The sequence below is a fragment of the Pseudorca crassidens genome, chromosome 11 (assembly GCF_039906515.1).
Source record: "Pseudorca crassidens isolate mPseCra1 chromosome 11, mPseCra1.hap1, whole genome shotgun sequence".
NCBI lineage: Eukaryota > Metazoa > Chordata > Mammalia > Artiodactyla > Delphinidae > Pseudorca > Pseudorca crassidens.
The window spans coordinates 68,389,825-68,409,658 of NC_090306.1; the positions used below are offsets into that span (position 1 = coordinate 68,389,825).

Genomic DNA, 19,834 nt, shown 5'->3' on the forward strand with positions numbered 1-19,834 from the left:
ATATGTTAGCTTTATTAAATGCTTTGCTAAATTGGTTATTTTTCTCCTACTAAATTGACTGTTATTTTGTGTCATGACTATAATTTTTTAATTATTTAAATTATTTAATTTTCAAAATACAATTTTTACTACTAAATTTGAAAAATACAGCTAGTTTCATTTTTGCCTGCTAAAGCACTGTTAAGTTCTTCATAAACATCCTAGGACAAGTTAACATTAGAAAAGTTAGAGAAGTTAGGCATTTGAAAAAAGAATGCTCTATTATCTGTTATTAAGTACAATTACTTGGGTTACTAAGTTATGGCCTGAAATTGATCATCATACGGTAACAGTTACAGAAATGATATACCACAAAGTTTAATATTTATCCAAGAATTGTTGATTTTACATTTTTTCCAAAACATTTCATATAATCCATAAAATCATAAGAATTTGAGAAGAGTAGGGATTAAATTATGAAGTACAATTTATTAATATAGATTGGTTTTATATTTTAAAATTCTTGTAGGTTCATAGTTTTGTTTTTTTAAAGATTTCCTTTTTTAAATAAATTTATTTATTTTTGGCTGCGTTGGGTCTTCGTTACTGCCCGCGGGCTTTCTCTAGTTGTGGTGAGCGGGGGCTACTCTTCGTTGTGGTGCGCAGGCTTCTCACCATGGTGGCTTCTCTTGTTGCAGAGCATGGACTCTAGGAGCACAGACTTCAGTAGTTGTGGCATGCAGCCTCAGTAGTTGTGGCTCGTGAGCTCTAGAGCACAGGCTCAGTAGCTGTGGTGCACGGGCTTAGATGGTCCAAGGCCTGTGGGATCTTCCTGGACTGGGGCTTGAACCCATTGGCAGGCAGATTCTTAACCACTGTGCCACCAGGGAAGTCCCATAGTTTTAAAATAAGGTAAATTTCGGTTGTCTCTGTAGTGACAGAATTAACCAGTGATTTTTAAGATTGACTTTCTTCTGCATCCATCTTGTATTTCATATGTCATGAAAGCACAGAAAGTGAAAAGTGCACACTCGGAATTAAGAAGCACTGTTCTTCATTTGTTTGTATTTGAACAGGATGAGTTTTATATGACTATTCTAAATCTGGCTTATTGGCATTTTCCAAGGTGGCTGAGGTATAACAGTTATTATGCTTTATATATAAAGTGTGCTTGTGCAGACATTCAGTGGTTTCATCCAAATAAATCCATGAAGGAGGTGATCTACTTCATTTGATTAACCTGCTGACTCTTCATGAGTCTGGTCAAATTTTTGGTCACTCTCTCATGAAGTTCAAGAGGTCCATGTACAAGATAATTTCAAGTAAAGATGTTATTTATTTGTCCTGATGGTGACTGATTTCCAAGTTTACGCTTTGTAAGTTAACTTTCTCTTTAACAAAACTGTCTTTTTCACAGTCATTTGTTAAATTATTCATAGAAAAAAAGTCATATGGTATGTAAATTGTTGTTGTTTTTTATTTCATAGGTTTAAATTTAGAGCCACAAATGTCATGGGACAATTTACTGACTCTGATTACTCTGATCCTGTTAAGACTTTAGGTAAGACGTATTTTGTAGTTAATTTCATTTATAATCTCAACACGCTAATCACAGCTGTAACATTCATTAGTAAATGTATTAAGCCATGACGAATGTTCTCAAGGATAAAATCATTTCAAGGTTAATTATCCTAAGGAAAAATAGTATTTATAATACTCTTTTAAGTGATGGACGTTCCATCTATTCAAATCTGGACATAGACTTCAATATGGTATTTGGTCTAGGCTGATGTGTGGAATATTACACTAAGCAAATATTTATTTGGCTGTTTAATATGTAATCTTATATGTAAAACATTTTTACTTCATAAAAAAAGAAAAAGGATTATGGAAACTTTCCTGAAATAATCCTAAAAGATAGAAGCCTACCTGTCTTTTTAAATTTTATTTTCTTTCTGATCAACTCTGAGTTTTTCAATTATATACACCCAGTCAGTCCTGAATAAAACATCAATACAATTTAGTCAGATGCAAGTATATTTCTTCTTCTTCCTTTTCTCCCCCTTCCTCTCCCCCTCCTGCTCTCCCTACTATGGCTACTACTTCTTCTCTTCCCCCTCCTCCCCTCGTCCTTCTTCACCACCAACCTATCTAACATTAAATATTCTGGGCCAGACATACTCTGAGGCTCTTTGTATGTATTCACTGATGGGCTCTTCACAGCTGTCCTTTAATTTAGGTCAGTGGTTCTCAACCAGTGATTTTACTCTCCAGGGGACATTAGGCAATGTCTGGAGCCATTTTTGGTTGGGTTGTCACAATTGTGCAGGCTGAGCTAGTGGCATCTAGTGAGCGGGGAGGCCAGGGATGCTGCTACCTATCCTACAGTGCATAGGACAGCCCCTCCAGCAAAGCGTTATCTAACCCACAGTCAATAGTGCTGAGGTTCAGAAACCCTGTTAGGTGTCAGTGTTAGCTCCACTTTACAGATGAGGAAACCACGGCCCAGATTAAGTAATTACGTGGCTCTGCCGGCACAAATTTTACAACCATTATGATACAAATGCAGGATTTAGACCTGGATTCAAATCTTGGCTCTACCACTTGAGAAAATAATTTCTATAAACCTCAGTTTCCTTGCCTTGAAAGATCTGTGTAAAATAATATAGGTAAAGATATTAATATTTTATAGTTATAAAGTGTTCAATGCTTAATAGCTTCTTTTTGGATGAGTCATAAGGGAAGATTTTAAAAATATATTTCCTTAGGAGAAATTGTTTCCCTAGGACTTCTCTGAGTAAATCACAGCTTTCTGTTTCCTCTGTGTCAGGCTCCGAGAGTGTGGAACTTTGTGTGTTGTTCTGATCCACAGTATATCATGAATGCAATAGATTTCAGTGATAATTATGGCTGGAAGAAGACGGAAAATGTTCCACCCTTTTCAGTTAGAAATTCTCATCTGGTTGTGGAACATTAATTGTATAAACCAGTTTCTGCAGCCTCCACTTAGTTAAGGAAACTTTGGACCTTGAAGAAATGAAGGGGCACACGGTTTGCTACATTAATGTTTATAGGGGAATAACATAGATTTCGTTGGCTGTGCTGTCTGCTTAAATTCCATTAAATCACTGGTTTGACTAATTTTACGTAATCAATCATTTTTAAATCAGCTGACTAGACTTGTGGTTTTGGAGTTGTGTCAAGCGTTTCTGCATTTGATAGGTGAGTTTATCACACCCTGACACCACCACAGTAAATGTTTTGATGGCATCAACTTAACTTCCTTTAGGTTACAGCATTCAGAAACTACGTATTATCACAGCTAAATGGTGACCCAGTATATTTACCGATGGAAGAAACATAGTACAAGTGGATTAGCTCATATGTCTTAGAGAGATGATATTTTGAGGATGCGGTGCTAAAAAGAGATCACTTTGTTGTGTTGTTTGCTGTGTGCTGTTCATCTCATAGCTTGCTGGTTTTATGTAGATTATGGATATGAGGACAACATATTCAGCCAATTATCTTGAAAGGTAAAGTTGAGACATCTAGGTTAACAGGAACGAAAGAGGAGGGAAACCAAGCATCAGGAACCATGGTGTACAGGGACGTGATTCCCAGATTCTGCTAAATGGCTTCCCTTTGGCCAAGGTTGGGCCTCGTCCATCACTTTGGCCACAGGTAGTCTCAAGATGTCCCTCAGCGACGGTCTTCTCTTTCTTTCTTTGTCTCTCAGCCAAGGCAGTGGAATACAATAAGTAATTCTAGAAGACAGAAGAAATACACCATCAGTTCTCTGATTCCCCTTTTGGAATCATCACCACCACCCAAGTCATCCAGGTGCTAATGTTTGTGTGCCCTGGTAACAGCAGGAGTATAAGGGGATGTAAGATGTATAATGAATGGCAGAGCACCAGATCCTGTCAAGGTCAGAATAGGAGGGACTAGGGAAACACAGGCTGGGCACAGTCAGTGAAATGCCATTGGGTTGGTAAGGGGTTGTGACAAGGAAGAGTCCCACGTATCTACAATCAGTTTTTCGGGGTTCATATGCTATTTGGAGACCAGTGGCACCAGGATAGCCTTTCAGGCTCCTCCTTAGGGTGGCCTCCCATGGGCTCTCTCCTGATAGGTAGCAGCTTTATAATAGGAGTTTGCTCTCTAATCTTATTCCAATTGACCACATAAAATTCTGCTATCTAGATAGTTATTTGTAGCTAGGAAAACAGTGCTGGGCAGGAGTGGAGGAAATTAAAAGGAGTGCAACCCTCAGTTGTGGTGAAATGAAATGTTCAGATTTGGAATATGGTGTGTACCACAGGAGCAGAATTCCTTGATGTCCATCAAAGTAGCCCAGTCATTTTGCTGGTTAATGGATGTAACAGCATCAATTTCTGGCCTCATATTAATTTTCTACCTGGCTATTGGATATTGTGGTTCTGTGTATATCAGATTCACTCTTGAGTCAGGAACCAAAGAACACCCTCCAGAAAAGGTGCTGGTCTATAATTGGCATTAATAAAAGGCCATGGAGTCATAGAGTTTTTGGGAAAAGAACATTGCCGAGGAGGATATAGTAGAAGGACCCAAAAAGGAAATAAAGTTGACTGTTTCTACAGTGGGCAGTGGTCAATGGCAAGAATGGTTTCATGGCTATAAGAATGGAGGCAAGCAAATAGTAAAATGCATTGGTGTCATCGTAAGCGTACAAAGGATGATTGAGTCCTTTTTTTCTCTCAAACATGTCATGTATTGGGATATAGGACAGCATTTGCAACAGGCTAGTGGCTCCCAGCATTTCTAACAGGTCTGCCCAACACTTAGGTGTGCATCTCACACTTCAGCGAAAGAAGTCTAGGTCCCATCTAGGTCATCAAACCACCAATGGATGTACTGGTATTTTGCACACCACAGGCAAGGAGCTTCAAGCTGAGTCGCCTATCAATACAATCTTCAGGATTTAAGTGCCTTTGCAAAGCTGTGTTTCTAAGTTAGTATAGGACATACATTTACAAGACAGACCATTTTGATAGTGGTTGTGCCTGTCAGAGATATTATTTGTATGTTAAAATTAGGGGCAAAGAATCACTGATGAACTAAAAGGCTTAAGTTTCGGGAAAAAGGCTAACAGCAGTACAAGTAAGAAGGGGCCAGACAGGGCTTTGCTGAGTAAGGATTGATAACCTGGAAGAGGTTTGCACGTTGGAAAATCTTTGTAGCCTGTAGGAATAATGGGAGATGAGATGTGCCATCATTTTGACCCTAAAGAAATACTTACAACTTACTTGATTTTGTTTTCACTCAGGATTGAGCATTAGGATTTTTATTAAGAAAATTCCCAAGAATCCTTCTTAAATTTTTTTTTAAGAAACCTCCTTAGGCACATCAGTTTATGGAAACTGCTTGTAGGCAATGTTTTGATTGCAAGGTTTAATTATAGAGGATTCCTGTGATTTGAAAACCAGACACTGCTTTCTGCACCTCACAGGGCTTCATTAAAACTGAACAAGTTGAAACCTTAAACCTCATGGCAAAGGCACTCTGTGATTGTTTTCTTTTGTCATAATACTTCTCATTTAATTACTGTGCTAACAATGAAAAGTTCCAATATGCTCACTTGGGAACAGAGATAGGGAGTCACTATATATTTTTTGCAGCAAAAGGATCACTTGCCCCCGGGACACCAGAGGAGCAGGGGAAGGTTTTATGATGTTAATGAGGCAGTGGCAATGTGATGGTGAACCTCGTAAACTCTGTAGTCAGACAAGCATATTTCAGGCAGTTTTGGCATATATGGAATTTATGTGACCTTGGGTTAGTTACTTAACAAATTAACTTCTGCAATCTTATTTCCAAAATGAGAATAATAATACCTACTTCATAAGCTAACTGGGAGATTAAATCAGATGAATGGACAGATTCATGACTATGAAATGTTATTAATAAAGATATGAAACATTATTTATGTGACAGGCCCTTTATGAGTTTTTTTGTATATAACCTCATGTATTTTTCACTACAACCCTATAACACGATTTCCTGTTTATAGGTATCCCCAATTTACTGGTAAGAAATCTGAAGCTGGGTCTTTAAGCATCTTGCCCAAGGTTACAGAGCTAGGAAGTGGCAGCACCAGCTTTTAGGCCCAGGCAGCCTGACTTCAGGCAGTGCTGTGCTTATAACCACTGTACTGCGTTGCCTGGAAATCACTAAGTGCCCAAGTAGCTTTTGATTTCATTACTATTTCTGATTTTTCTGTTCCCACAGACTTCCTATCTTTGCTGTACCATTTTCTCTTCTCAACATTTTAAATTATTTCTAGCTGTTCTCTTTGCACCTGCTCATCTTAGCTTTCTGAGGCTAACATTCATACATAAGTATACTGTTTTTACACATAAAGATGCAATAATTCCTTTTTGTTTGTTTTAACAATGACTAAGTATGACTTTGCAACCTGGCCACTGTTTATTATCTACTTCTAATATTTTGCCAATATGATGTATTAAAAAACATTTATTTAGGGTATTTTAATTTACATTTCTTGAATTATGAAATTGAGAACCTTTAGTAAGTTCTTTGTGCAGTATTTGAATATTCTGGATGGCTAATACTGGGCTAAAAGAGAAGAACTTTTTATACTTAAGTTCTGTTATAAGAAGTTGTTTTCTTTTAAGATTAATAATAATATTAAGAAGATGATCTTTCATGCAGTAAGTACCTATATCAAGAGCCGGGCATTGTCCTAGGAGCTTTATAACTCATTTAGTTCAAGCTTCTTAGAGATATAAAGCTGCATTAAAAAGTCAGATCCATAGAGGAGTTTAAATAATGATAATCAAAAGATAAACTATGAAAAATTAGGTAGTGCTTTATAATTATGATTTGCTTAATTACTACAGTAGTACATGCTGTTATGCACATAAAACAATTTAATTTGACCTTTCAATGGATTTTAAGTCTAATCAGGAAACGTACACGTTAGAAAAAGAATCATGTTTATATTTTTAAGTGAAAGAGTTTTGTTTTCTGTGAAAGGATTTAGAGAAATGACTTCATTCTGTACTGGTAATGCTCTGTGGGTACATGCATAGCAGTGAATCGAAATTTGTGCTGGACAGTCATAGTACATTTTGTCCTTTCCTAGTAGTACATTTGTAATACATGTGCCCAAAGGATTACCTATTGTTTATTAATACATCATATGTCATTTCCTCACTTCACTTGGCTAGTGCTTTGAAATGGTAATCTAATCTGAAAATTTTTTGTGGTCTATGAAATCATTTTTTCCCCACTAGGTTCCAAGGTCCAGTGACTCAATACTACCTGATAAAGATGATTCTATTCATCTTCATATTTCCTTTCCCAAGCATATCCAGTTAGGAGTCAGCATGTGAAAATTCATGAAACAAACCATTTATATTTTAATGTATGAAAAAGGTGTATCTAAAATACTTTATGAGCTACATGCCCCTTTAGAGTCTTCTAAATTTAGCTGGAGATTCTAGATGACCATGAAACTCTGAAAACTGTTCAAGATTCAGTGTTCATTCAAATCCACCATGCAGAATAGCCACAGAAACTCTTTCATAGTGTTAACATTTCATAAGCATCAGTCCAGGGAAGAAAAGATGAAACATTAACCCCTGCGTATTTTACAGATAGTTAACCTATTTTGTCACTTGACTTTAATACTTTCTACAGTAAAATTATACATTATATAACTTAAAATTGGTTATAATTATAATTACTAGTTGTATCAAAATAATTAATAACATATAGTCTTATTTGGTTTAATGCCTAATCTTCAACCTGAAAAATTTTAATTTCTAATATACTTCAAAATCGATATTTTTATATATCAGTAAATTTAGAAAATATTTATTGAGCATTTGCTGTGTGCCTGATACTGTTCTCAGGACTTGGAATACAGTTTTGAATACAACAAAGAGTCCTGTCCTCAGGGATCTTACATTCTGGACAGGTAATAAACAATAAGATAATAAATAAATGAATTATAAGATGTTACAAAGGGCTATGGAGAAAAGAAAAAGTAGAACAGAGTGTAGAGGAGGTAGAAGGGGGAAGGCAGGAAGTGAAGGAGTTGCAGCTTTCAATCTTAAATATGGTAATGTCTTAGTCTGCTTGGGCTGCCATAACAACTACTATAGACTGAGTGGCTTAAACAACAGAAGTTTATTTTCTCACAGTTCTGGAGGCAAGAAATCAAAGATAAGTTTCCAGCCACTTCAGTATGTGGTAAGGGCTTTCTTCCTGGCTTGCAGAACGCCTCCTTCTCGCTATGTCCTTATTTGGCCTTTCCTCAGCATGTGCACTCGGAGGGAGAGAACTAGCTTTCTGGTGTCTCTTCTTAAAAGGACGCTAATTCTGTCAGATTAGAGCCCAACCCTTGTGACCTCATATAGCATTAATTACTTCCTTACTCAAATACTGTCACACTGTATTTGTGTTAGGGCTTCAACATATGAATTTTGGAGGGACACATACATTCAGTCCGTAAGAGGTGGTCAGTGTAGGCTTCACTGACTAGGTGATATTTGAGCAAATTCCTCATGGTAATGAAATGGCTACCCAGGCAGATCTATAAGAGAAATACATTTCTATGCACAGGAAGAAGCTGGCCAAAAGCCCTATATCAAGAGTTACCTGGTGTGTCCCAAGAACAATAGGGAGGCCAGTCTGGCTCCAGAGTTGTAAGCAAGGTGGAGATTGGAAGGGAAGTCAAACAGATAACAGGGAACCAGAGGCCATTAACCTATGGCCATAGGCCATTGGAAGGACTTTGGATTTTGTCTGTGAGAGATAAGGAGGATTTTAAGTAGACAGGTAATGTTTTAAAATCATTACTCTTGCTACTATGTTGCGAATAGATGGAAAGAGGACAGGGTGGATACAGGAAGACTTGTTAGGTGTCCATACGACAATTCATGCAAAACAGGATGGTGGCCTTGATCAGGATGCTTGCAGCAGAGGTAGTGAGAAGTGAGTAGAGCGTACACGAAAGTTTTGTATAATGAACCCCCAAATACCTATTAATTAAATTTAATAACTTTTAATGGTTTGCCACATGTTTTAATTACACATTTTTCATTTTGTTTCTGAAGTATTTTAAAGTAAATCACAGAAAGCATTATATATTCCACTCCAAAACAGTTTAGCATATTTCTCTAATAAGTATGTTATATTGTTGCAGTTCAACAAAATTAATGATAAATCCTTGATATTATGTAAAACTATATATATATATATATATATAGTTTCAAAGCATCCTCTGATTTTTTTCTTTGTAGTTTGTTTAAAACAGGATCAAGAGGTTCCATATTTTGAATTTGTCTGATTGCTTTTTATTGGTGTCATTAACTCCTTTTCCTACTTTCTTATAAATTAGAGATAAGATCTAAAGGTTTGAATATTCACAATGAACATTTTTGGCAGGGCTACTTTACAGGTGTTGCTGGGTAGATCAAAATACCTCACATCAGGAGGTGTATAATACCTGGTTGTCACATTTTCAGTGATGTTAAAATTGATCAGTAAGTTTAGTGGTAATGACAGAAGGACCTTTCACTGGAAAGTTGTTTTTTCCCTTGTTAGAACCAGCAAATAATCTGTGAGATGATAGTTTGACATTCCCTAAATATCCAAATGCCTTTCAACCTTCCTCCTAGTCATTTAGAGATACACTTATGATTGTTACCTGAGTCAATTATTTCATTAGGAATGCAAAATTAATTTCTAATTTTATTATTTCTTCCACATTTATTAAACAGAATTCTCCTCTAATAAGGAGCTCTATCTCCTTAACTGGGGCTATTTTTTAATTCATAAAAAACAGTTCATATGAGAAAGCCACGGGAAAAAAATGCTTCATTTTCTCTCTTTAATTACAAATTTTTAGAGTAAAAAAAGAGTTGTTTAGCTAAAACCAGAGGTTACAAATTAGTACCTTTTTGGTTTTAATTTTCATTTCTCTTTCATTGAATAATATTAGAACTCATGGATTTTTATATTGAATCTATTTCAATCAATTTCAGTTTTTATTCATTATAAAGTTTAAATTGTTCCATCTTTGGCCACCTCTTCAAGATGATCTTTTGTTCTTTCCATACCATTAGGCTTTGATCATTTCTTAGCTTTCTTGCCCCATTAGATATCCCAAATTCCTTTTGTTCCCTAATCACACTTTGGAATTACTATCTCTCCAAGTTTCCCTAGTTTCTTTTAGTGAAAAACATAGAGCCAACAGGATTTCCTCAGAGATTTTGGATGTGTTCTATGAAAGAGAAAGTCAAGTATGACTCCAAGATTTTTGGCTTGAGCAACTAGAACAATGGAGTTGCCATCGACTAAGATGTAGAAAGATGCAGTTGAAAGGAGGGAAGAATAGGAGTTCAGCTTTGGAAATTTTGATTTTTAAAATTTAATTACACTTCTAAATAAAGATATATCGTAGGCAATTGGATATACAGGTCGGGAGTTCCTTAGATTACAGTTAAGTAGTCATCATCGTATAGATGAAAATTAAAACCATGAGGCTGCACAGGTTCACCAAAGATGTGAGTTTAAATAGAAAAAAAGAAGAGCACCAAGGATTGAGCTCCAAAGTTAGAAGATCTAGGAGAAGAGAAACACATCTGTACACTTCATTAGCATTATTGAGAAATATGCCAAATTTTTTCCTGTATTTTGAGACCCAATGTAGTATTACGTATAATAATAATGATTTTATATGTCTTCCTCTTCAGGTGAAGGGCTTTCAGAAAGATCTGTAGAGATTATACTCTCAGTCACTTTGTGTATCCTTTCAATTATTCTTCTTGGAACAGCTGTTTTTGCATTTGCAAGGTAAGACTTATTTGTACTTATTCCTAAGATGCTTTATGGACATCATTCAGTCATGGCCCAATCAGGAGACAGAGCCACAATGGTTACTTTAATGAGAAACATTTAATAATATGTTAACTAGTAAAAATAGTTAACAACTGAAGGGGGTAAGAGAAAACACTAAGGGATCCAGAAGTAGCAAGTGCAACAAAGCTACTCTCTCTAGGCTAAGGAAGAGTGGACAATAGAGGAACAAAGAACTAGAAGAAATCTCACTCCCAAGTTTGACATGGAATGGCTACCACAGACACACGCAGCCCTATCACCTACCTTTGTGCAAAGAAATATGACAGAGGAAGGGCTGGAGCTGATCTGTAGAAGCTACCCATCGTTACTGGAGAGTTGGCAGGCTGGAATCGGACAGTGGAAGCAGCCCACTCTTGCCTGATCGCGTGGGTGGGCTGGAGCTACCTGGAATCCTTCACTGATGCAGAGAGCATGAACTTAAGAGGCAGCTAGTGCTCACCCAGGTGGGCTGCTGGGCTTCCACAATGAATAAGAATATTGCAGCGCTAGAACACTTGAGGGAAGTATCTCCCTGTCCCTATTGCCTTGCAGGATGACTGCAGTGTCCTCTATTGACAAAGTTTAACGTCTAGCCAGCTGGCAAAGGAGAAATGTTAGAGTCTAACTTCAGTATCACAAAGCAGGGCAAAGAAGTGTGGACGTAGAGCTGAGAGACAAAGTGGTAACCCAAAAGCAGAAGCTGCCAGGCTTTCTCCATCTTTTTGAATATTTTATAACTCTGATAGGTTTAATTGAAAAATATTTTAATCAGGTCTGAATTTCAGATTTTATACAGAAGAGATCACTTTTCCAGTAAGAACACTTAAAACATGTCCAACTTCCTTATACGGTGGGCCCCTTTCTCACGTTTACTTTATCAAAATGTCTGTACTGTGTTTTCCAAGTGTTTTTTTCAAATTCTCGGTATCAGTCTCTTAAAATTTCCCTTGTTTACAGGACCTCAGGGGAAGCCTTAGTTGTGATCCTAAAATTAGTTTCATAAGGTAGATTGCTGAGTTAAAGGGACCTTACATTTGTAAAAATAACTATTATGCTAATTTCCTAAGTAGCTCAATAGGCTCTATTTTATCCGAAGAATGGTGTCCTGTATTCTGTTTCATCTTGTATCTTTTAAATTATCATTTTGATGGATAATTTGAAGGGCTCTTGAAAGATATTTTTCTTATACCAGAAAGTGTTCTCAGATTCAGCCAGAAGATGGTGAGAGGCGATCGTTATTTTAGGCACTTTTAAAGTTATGTTGTGTAATATATGGTCCTTGTCCCTGAGGGATGTGCATCCACCATATTGATATCGTTTTCCTGCTCTAAAATCATTTCTTTATAGGATGAACTCGTTTTGTGGGCAGGAAATGGGCCCCTCTTATTCCCTGCAACTTTCCTACATACGGCTCTTCAGCCAACAGAGTCTGTTCTCACCTGAACATTCCGTCAGTTTTCATACAACTCTGCTTTTGTTCAGTCAGCTGGAAATGTGCTTCCTCCTCCTTCTGATTCTGGAACACTCAAGTCAAATCCTACTTTTTATTTCCTCTAAATACTAATAGTTGTAATCACTTATATAACATTTTATAACTAATCAACTACTGTTTTAGGAGTTGTAATTTGACTTTTTTTCTCTTTTGTTATGCTTTTTCTACATTTAGATCCTACTTCTCAACTAAATTATGTCCTTGAGGATAAGGACCATATTTTATACTTCCTATATCATCCTCAACACATAAATCATAATAAATGTTAAATGTTTGAAGTGCAAAAGATACATAGAATAGCTAAATATTACTTTATAATATACCGTACTATGTCATATAAAAATAAACATGTAAAAGGGCTCAAAATGAAGAGACTTTGATTTGATTCGCAGATGCATGTGATTTTAATTTTGAACCTGAGTTTTCTGGTTATATATTATATTCTTAGATTACATAATCTGTATAGTTATATTATACTTAGATATTACATATTTGACAATATTTTTATAAAAGCCAATGAGACAACTCAAAACACATTTTTATGTATTTTCACGTTATGTAAAAACAACGGAGCATTGTCTTTTAGCACTGGTGCTGATAGCAGTGAGCTATGTCCACACTGGCATATTTCCTTTTTATGACAAACATATGAGACAGCTTGAGGGAGGAGAAACAAGCTCACAGCCTCAGTCTCATTTGCTCTGTATTTTAAATGTGCCAATGGCTCAGGCCTTGATGAACTAATTCTCATTAAAAGCAGCATGTTAAAAAATTATAGAATACATTCTGTGGAATTAAAACAGGAAAGAGTTGAGTAGCTGCAAATTTGCAACATACTCAGGGAAGTGATCCCAACAAAGAAATTATCTGACTAATGTCTTAAGAAAACTAAATATAATTTCATATGCTTTCTATGATATTCCCTTCTTGGACTTTATTAGAATTCGACAGAAGCAGAAAGAAGGTGGAACATATTCTCCTCGGGATGCAGAAATTATTGACACTAAATTCAACCTAGATCAGCTCATCACAGTGGCAGACCTGGAACTGAAGGACGAGAGATTAACGCGGTGAGCACTCCTCTGGGCGAACAGTGGTCCAGAGGGCCCGGAGCCATGACCCTATTCTGACCTATGCTTGTTGGAAGTGTTTGTGGGGCTCCTATTTACACAGGTCGCAGAGATCTTCTTTCAAAGGGTGACCTCCATCTTCTACACACTTCTCACTGGTGTTCGGAGAATCAATCTTCCTAGTACTTTCGAGTTCAATAGGAACCTTGGACTATAATGTTCAACCAAGCTTTTTTTTCCTGAGACAAATATTTGTACACATTAAATCTTTAAAATTATATTTAATAATTCACTTCAGATGACAGTTCTTTTTTTTACATTGGATTTCCTGGAGGTGTCCACATTTTTTATCACAAATTTAAATTAAATTTGTAACCACTTGATATTGTTTATATCGTTTTTATAAAAGCCTGTCTTATGCCTCCTTATTTTAGTATAAAATGACATTAGAAGAAGTCTAAATTGTGTATTAACACTTCATTTTTTTAAATTGCTTAGTATTTAAGAATTAAATACAAAGTTAAAATTACCTTTGAAAGGAAAAGTAAAAATATGTATACTAAATATGTCATCAATATGTATTGGAAATAGAATGCTTAATTGTAAAGATAAATTATTCAAAATGTTGGCACATTTGAAAAACTTATATTAAGATAATTCACCAAATTCTTTTATTTTTTATTTTTTTGCTTGTTCAGTGATTGATAGTTTTTATTAAGAATTTGGAAAAAGAAAAAACTATCATCAGATTGTCTTAACAAGTTCCAATTCTTAGGAGATCCAATGTTTTGTGATGCTTACAAGCACATGACAGTTGTTACAAAGTACCTGCACAGCTGTGCTGAATTTTAGAAATTGTTACCAACTGAAAACATGGCATCAAAGGTCTTAAACTTAAAAAGGAATTAATCATTTATAGTTGTCATTTACCAAAGTTGGTCTTTACCTGATAGATTGACTTTGCAAAAATATTTCCAGTATGTCTAAAAATATCTACGTGCTCTACGTAGATATACGTATAAGTATATATACGTGCTATAGAGGGAAGTGTCATCTGATAAGCAGGGTCCTTCCAAATGCGACAAAATGAAAGTTATTCAGTTTTATCAGTAAATTACAAAGAAATTTGGTTTGTTGGATATGAAAACCTCTTTATATTTATCTACATTTCTTTATGTTCCAATACAGGTTGTTCCTATCTAAAATGGATAGTGCTCCAAAGACTATGTGTAAGATGGTTATATATTAAGCAGGACATAGTTTTCCACATGAAAGATCAACCGATTTTCAGGGTAACCTGTCAAAGTTAAATCATATCATAGCAACAATAGAGCATTACTAGTATTAGGCTCTGTGTCTCAGTTCTATAAGGGTCATACTGCATAGTAAAAGGAAGTTTCTTCTCCTTTACCCCTGTGGGCCCAACTCCCTTTCCACACTCCTTTCTGAGTTCAGGCCTGGGATCTCCATCTCTTTCTTCTACAAGTGAAAGTATACAAGGGATAGAACTTCAAATCTCTGAGTGCAATTAATTTTAGTTTCTTGAACAATTTAGTTGAATCTGTTCATAAACTTGAATTTCTAAGTGCCCAAACAATTTTACAGCACTTCTTAAAGATTCTTTATTAATCCCCCAAAAGTCTCTAGTAAGTAGATCTTTAGGAGTTATAATACAGTGAAAAAAGAAGCCAGTCAGTATTGGAGAAAGTATTCTTTTTCGAGGAGGTTACCATTCTATAGAGGCTATGTGAGGTCAGATCCCCTAAGCTCTATGTGTTTTCACAGCTTGCCCCCTACTCCACTGCTGAACACAGCCATTATCAAAAAGGGATAAGATATATATTTTTTAAACAATGACTGTCATGACAGCTAATGGAAAAGGTGGGCAAAGACTGTATAGATTGTTTATTATCGGGTACTTATAATTCAGGGACAGCCTTATTTAACCTTGACTCATTTATTTTCCTGTTCCATGTTTATTTATATATATGTCACTTTATTTGTACATGGATGTACAATTGCTTTTAAAGTATATTTCAAACAATTTTATCTGTTTTTGCATATAGAAAACGGGTATGTATTACCACTAGTCATAGCACACTTAGAAATTTTAGTTTTCATGCTTTTTGCTTTCTCATTTACTTGTTATGATTCTAGTACTCGTGACTGTAAAAACTTTCTCATTGGTAATTCCAATGGCACATACTAATATGATTTGCTTTATTACAGAAATTTATTAAAATAACTGTCAAGTGGTTTGGTAGTAATTCTTTTCATTATAGAGATCTATCTCCAGCTTTATTATTTACTGAAGGTTTTTCATGTTAATAAAGTCACTAATACATTAGACAATAAGACTAGAAAAAACAGTAATTAACAGATTCATAATTAGCCATGTGCACATATGCACGTGGTCACTCTTCACTGAAGCTCTAAAGCTCTTAACCTGTATTTCAGGTGCTGGAAAATCTAAATCTATTCAAAGCCATACATGTCTGATGAGGGTAGAGCCACAAAGACTAATGGTAGATTCTGAGACAGAAGAACCAAAGAGCTGGAGTTAGCTTCCAAACTGTTGAGTAACTTATGCCATATGTCTTTGTGATTTACAAGAAGGAACTTAGATAATTTCCTTTAAATCTACCCAATTAACATATGCTCTTTATACGTGAGGCATAGGCTTATTCTTTTTCTTCCAACCTGCCTACTTTCTTGATGCTAATTGGACTTGCAGTTTTCCTCAGTGTTATACGTCTTCACATGTCCATAACAGAAATGATAAAATATCTAATCAGTAGTTAAAATATTAACTTTAGGGAGTCACCTAGTTGACCAAAAATGGTCATTACAATACTTGGTACTAAATCCCCTTCAGGATTTAGGGTTTTGTGGTTAAGAAATTATTTATTTTATCTCTGCCTATATATTTACATACATTTTAAGATTTGTCCTATAATTTTTATATGTATAAACTCTCATCATTTGATATCTTATTTCACAAAGAACCTGAAGAAGAATTCTCTCATTCTTCTTCTCTTGAAAGAGAACAAAATTCAAAGATTTAATACTCTATAAATCCATGAGAACATTCAGAGATATCCCAAGAAAATGTTTTTTAAGTTCTTATTTGGAATGATAATGACATCATTTCATTATGCACATTTTCTATATAAGTTTAGTGAACACAAGCTTTATTTCTTGGGAAGAATTCTTGATATTTGTGCTCATCTATTCCACATTTACCAGATTAGAAAATAACCCTTGGGTTTTGCTATTTGATAAACAAATGAACAAAACAACGTTTTGTGATGGCTCCTTCAAAACACAGCCATTAACACAACGAAGTGAGAAACATTTCTAGGAGGAAATATTAGCAAGATGAGCATACACACACTGGTAACGCAGACCTATCTCTTTAAAGTTGCTGAGCCTGGATCACTGAAGAAATCAAGGAGAAAGTCAGAAAATACCTAGAGACAAATGAAAACAAAAACACGACGATCCAAAACCTATTGAACGCAACAAAAGCGGTTCTAAGAGGGAAGTTTATAGCGATACAAGCTTACCTTGCAAAACAAGAAAAATCTCAAATAAACCACCTAGCCTTATACCTAAAGCAAATAGAGGAAAGAAGAACAAACAAAACCCAAAATTAATAGAAGGAAAGAAATAAAGATCAGAGCAGAAATAGAGACAAAGGAAACAACAGAAAAGATCAATGAAACTAAAAGCTGGTTCTTTGAAAAGATAAACAAAATTGATTAAATTTTCACCAGACTCATCAGGAAAAAAAGAGGGCCCAAATTAATAAAATTAGAAACAAAAAAGGAAAAGTTACAACAGACACCACAAAAATATGAAGGACCATAGGAAACTACTACAAGCAACTATATGCCAATAAAATGGACAACCTAGAAGAAATGGACAAACTCTTAGAAAGGTACAACCTTCCAAGACTGAACCAGGAAGAAATAGAAAATACAAACAGACCAATTACAAGAACTGAAATTGAATCTGTGATTTAAAAACTCCCAACAAACAGAAGTCCAGGATCAGATGGCTTCACAGATGAATTCTACAACACATTTAGAGAAGCATTAACACCTATCCTTCTGAAACTCATCCAAAAAATTGCAGAGGAAGGAATACTTCTGAACTCATTCTATGAGACCACCATCACCCTGATGCCAAAACCAGACAGGTTGCAGGATACAAAATTAATACACAGAAATCTGTCGCATTTCTATACACTAACAATGGAAGATCAGAAATAGAAATTAAGGAAACAATCCCATTTACCATTGCATCAAAAAGAACAAAATACCTAGGAATAAACCTACCTAAGGAGACAAAAGACCTGTACTCCGAGAACTATAAGACACTGATGAAAGAAACTGAAGATGACACAAACAGATGGAAAGATATACCATATTCTTGGATTGGAAGAATCAATATTGTCAAAATGACTATACTACCCAAGGCAATCTACAGATTCAATGCAATCCCTATCAAATCATGAATGGCATTTTTCACAAACTAGAGCAAACAAATTTACAATTCGTATGGAAACACAAAAGGCCCCAAATAGCCAAAGCAATCTTGAGAAAGAAAAATGGAGCTGGAGGAATCAGACTCCCTGACTTCATACTATACTACAAAGGTACAGTCATCAAAACAGTATGGTACTGGCACAAAAACAGAAATATAGATCAGTGGAACAGGATAGAAAGTCCAAAGATAAGCCCACTCATCTTTGGTCAACTAATCTATGATGAAGGAGGCAAGAATATATAATGAAGAAAAGATAGTCTCTCCAGTAAGTGGTGCTGGGAAAACTGGACAGCTACATGTAACAGAATGTAATTAGAACACTCTCTAACAGCATACACACACACACACACACACAAAAAACACCTCAGAATGGACTGAAAGCCTAAATGTAAGGCCGGATGCTATAAAACTCTTAGAGCAGAGTTGCAAAACATAGGCAGAACACTCTCTGACACAAATCACAGCAATATCTTTTTTGATCCACCTTCTACAGTAATGGAAATAGAAATGAAAATAAACAAATGGGACCTAATTAAACTTAAAAGCTTTTGCACATCAAAGGAAACCATAAACAAAACAAAAAGACAACCCACAGAATGGGAGAAAATATTTGCAAACAAAGTGACCCACAAGGGATTAATCTCCAAAATATACAAACAGCTCATGCAGCTCAACATCAAAAAACCAATCAAAAAATGGGCAGATGGTCTAAATAGACATTTCTCCAAAGAAGACATACAGATGGCCAAGAGGCACATGAAAAGATGCTCAGCATCAATAATTATTAGAGAAATGCAAATCAAAACTTCAATGAGGTATCACCTCACACCAGTCAGAATGGCCATCATCAAAAAATCTACAAGCAATAAATGCTGGAGAGGGTGTGGAGAAAAGGGAACCCTCCTACACTGTTGGTGGGAATGTAAATTGGTGCAGCCACTATGGAGAACAGTATGGAGGGTTCCTTAAAAAAATAAAGCTAGAGTAACCATATGACCCAGCAATCCCACTCCTGGGCATATATCCAGAGAAAACTCTAATTTGAAAAGATAACATGCACCCCAGTGTTCATAGCGGCACTATTTACAATAGTTGAGACATGGAAGCAACCTAAATTTCCATCAATAGATGAATGGATAAAGAAGATGTGCCATATATATATATATATATATATATATATATACACACACACACACACATATACATACAATGGAATATTACTCAGCCATAAAAAAGAACCACATAATGCCATCTGGTGCAATATGGATGGAGCTAGAGATTTTCACACTAAGTGAAGTAAGTCGAAGACAAATATCATATGATATCGCTTACATGTGGAATCTTAAAAAAAAAGATTCAAATGAACTTATTTACAAAACAGAAATAGACTCACAGATATAGAAACAAACTTAGGGTTACCAAAGGGGAAAGGAAGGGGTGAAGGATAAATGAGGAGTTTGGGATTAACATATACACACTATGATATATAAAATAGATAACCAACAAGGACCTACAGTATAGCACAGGGAAATATACTCAATATTTTGTAATAATCTCTAAGGGAAAGGAATCTGAAAAAATATATATACATATACACACACATATAAAATGGAATCACTGTGCTGTACGCCTGAAACTAACATAACATTGTAATTCAACCATACTTCAATTAAAAAAGATCCAATGAAGTTGAAAAAATCTAGTATTTTAATTGTATAGATTATCTATACTTCTACAAAATAAATCCTATATTAAATCTAGGATTAAACTCTTGGGAAAGTTTAAAAGAATAAAGATATAATTTAAAAGGCAAAAACATTGCTGAGCCTAGCCG

General features: G+C 35.5%; 2 protein-coding genes across 2 annotated transcripts in view; one reads left to right on the forward strand and one right to left on the reverse strand.

The window, feature by feature from the left end:
- PTPRQ (protein tyrosine phosphatase receptor type Q) overlaps positions 1 to 19,834 on the forward strand; it is a 239,279-nt gene that overhangs the window by 183,678 nt on the left and 35,767 nt on the right. Inside the window, exons 37-39 of the mRNA XM_067698707.1 lie at positions 1,467 to 1,540; positions 10,743 to 10,842; positions 13,321 to 13,449. Of these exons, the coding sequence (XP_067554808.1) occupies positions 1,467 to 1,540; positions 10,743 to 10,842; positions 13,321 to 13,449 (303 nt within the window). The remainder of the gene's footprint in view (positions 1 to 1,466; positions 1,541 to 10,742; positions 10,843 to 13,320; positions 13,450 to 19,834) is intronic.
- LIN7A (lin-7 homolog A, crumbs cell polarity complex component) overlaps positions 333 to 19,834 on the reverse strand; it is a 365,099-nt gene continuing 345,597 nt past the window's right edge. The window contains exon 7 of the mRNA XM_067697467.1: positions 333 to 3,743. The gene's annotated coding sequence lies outside the window, so the exon portion shown is untranslated. The remainder of the gene's footprint in view (positions 3,744 to 19,834) is intronic.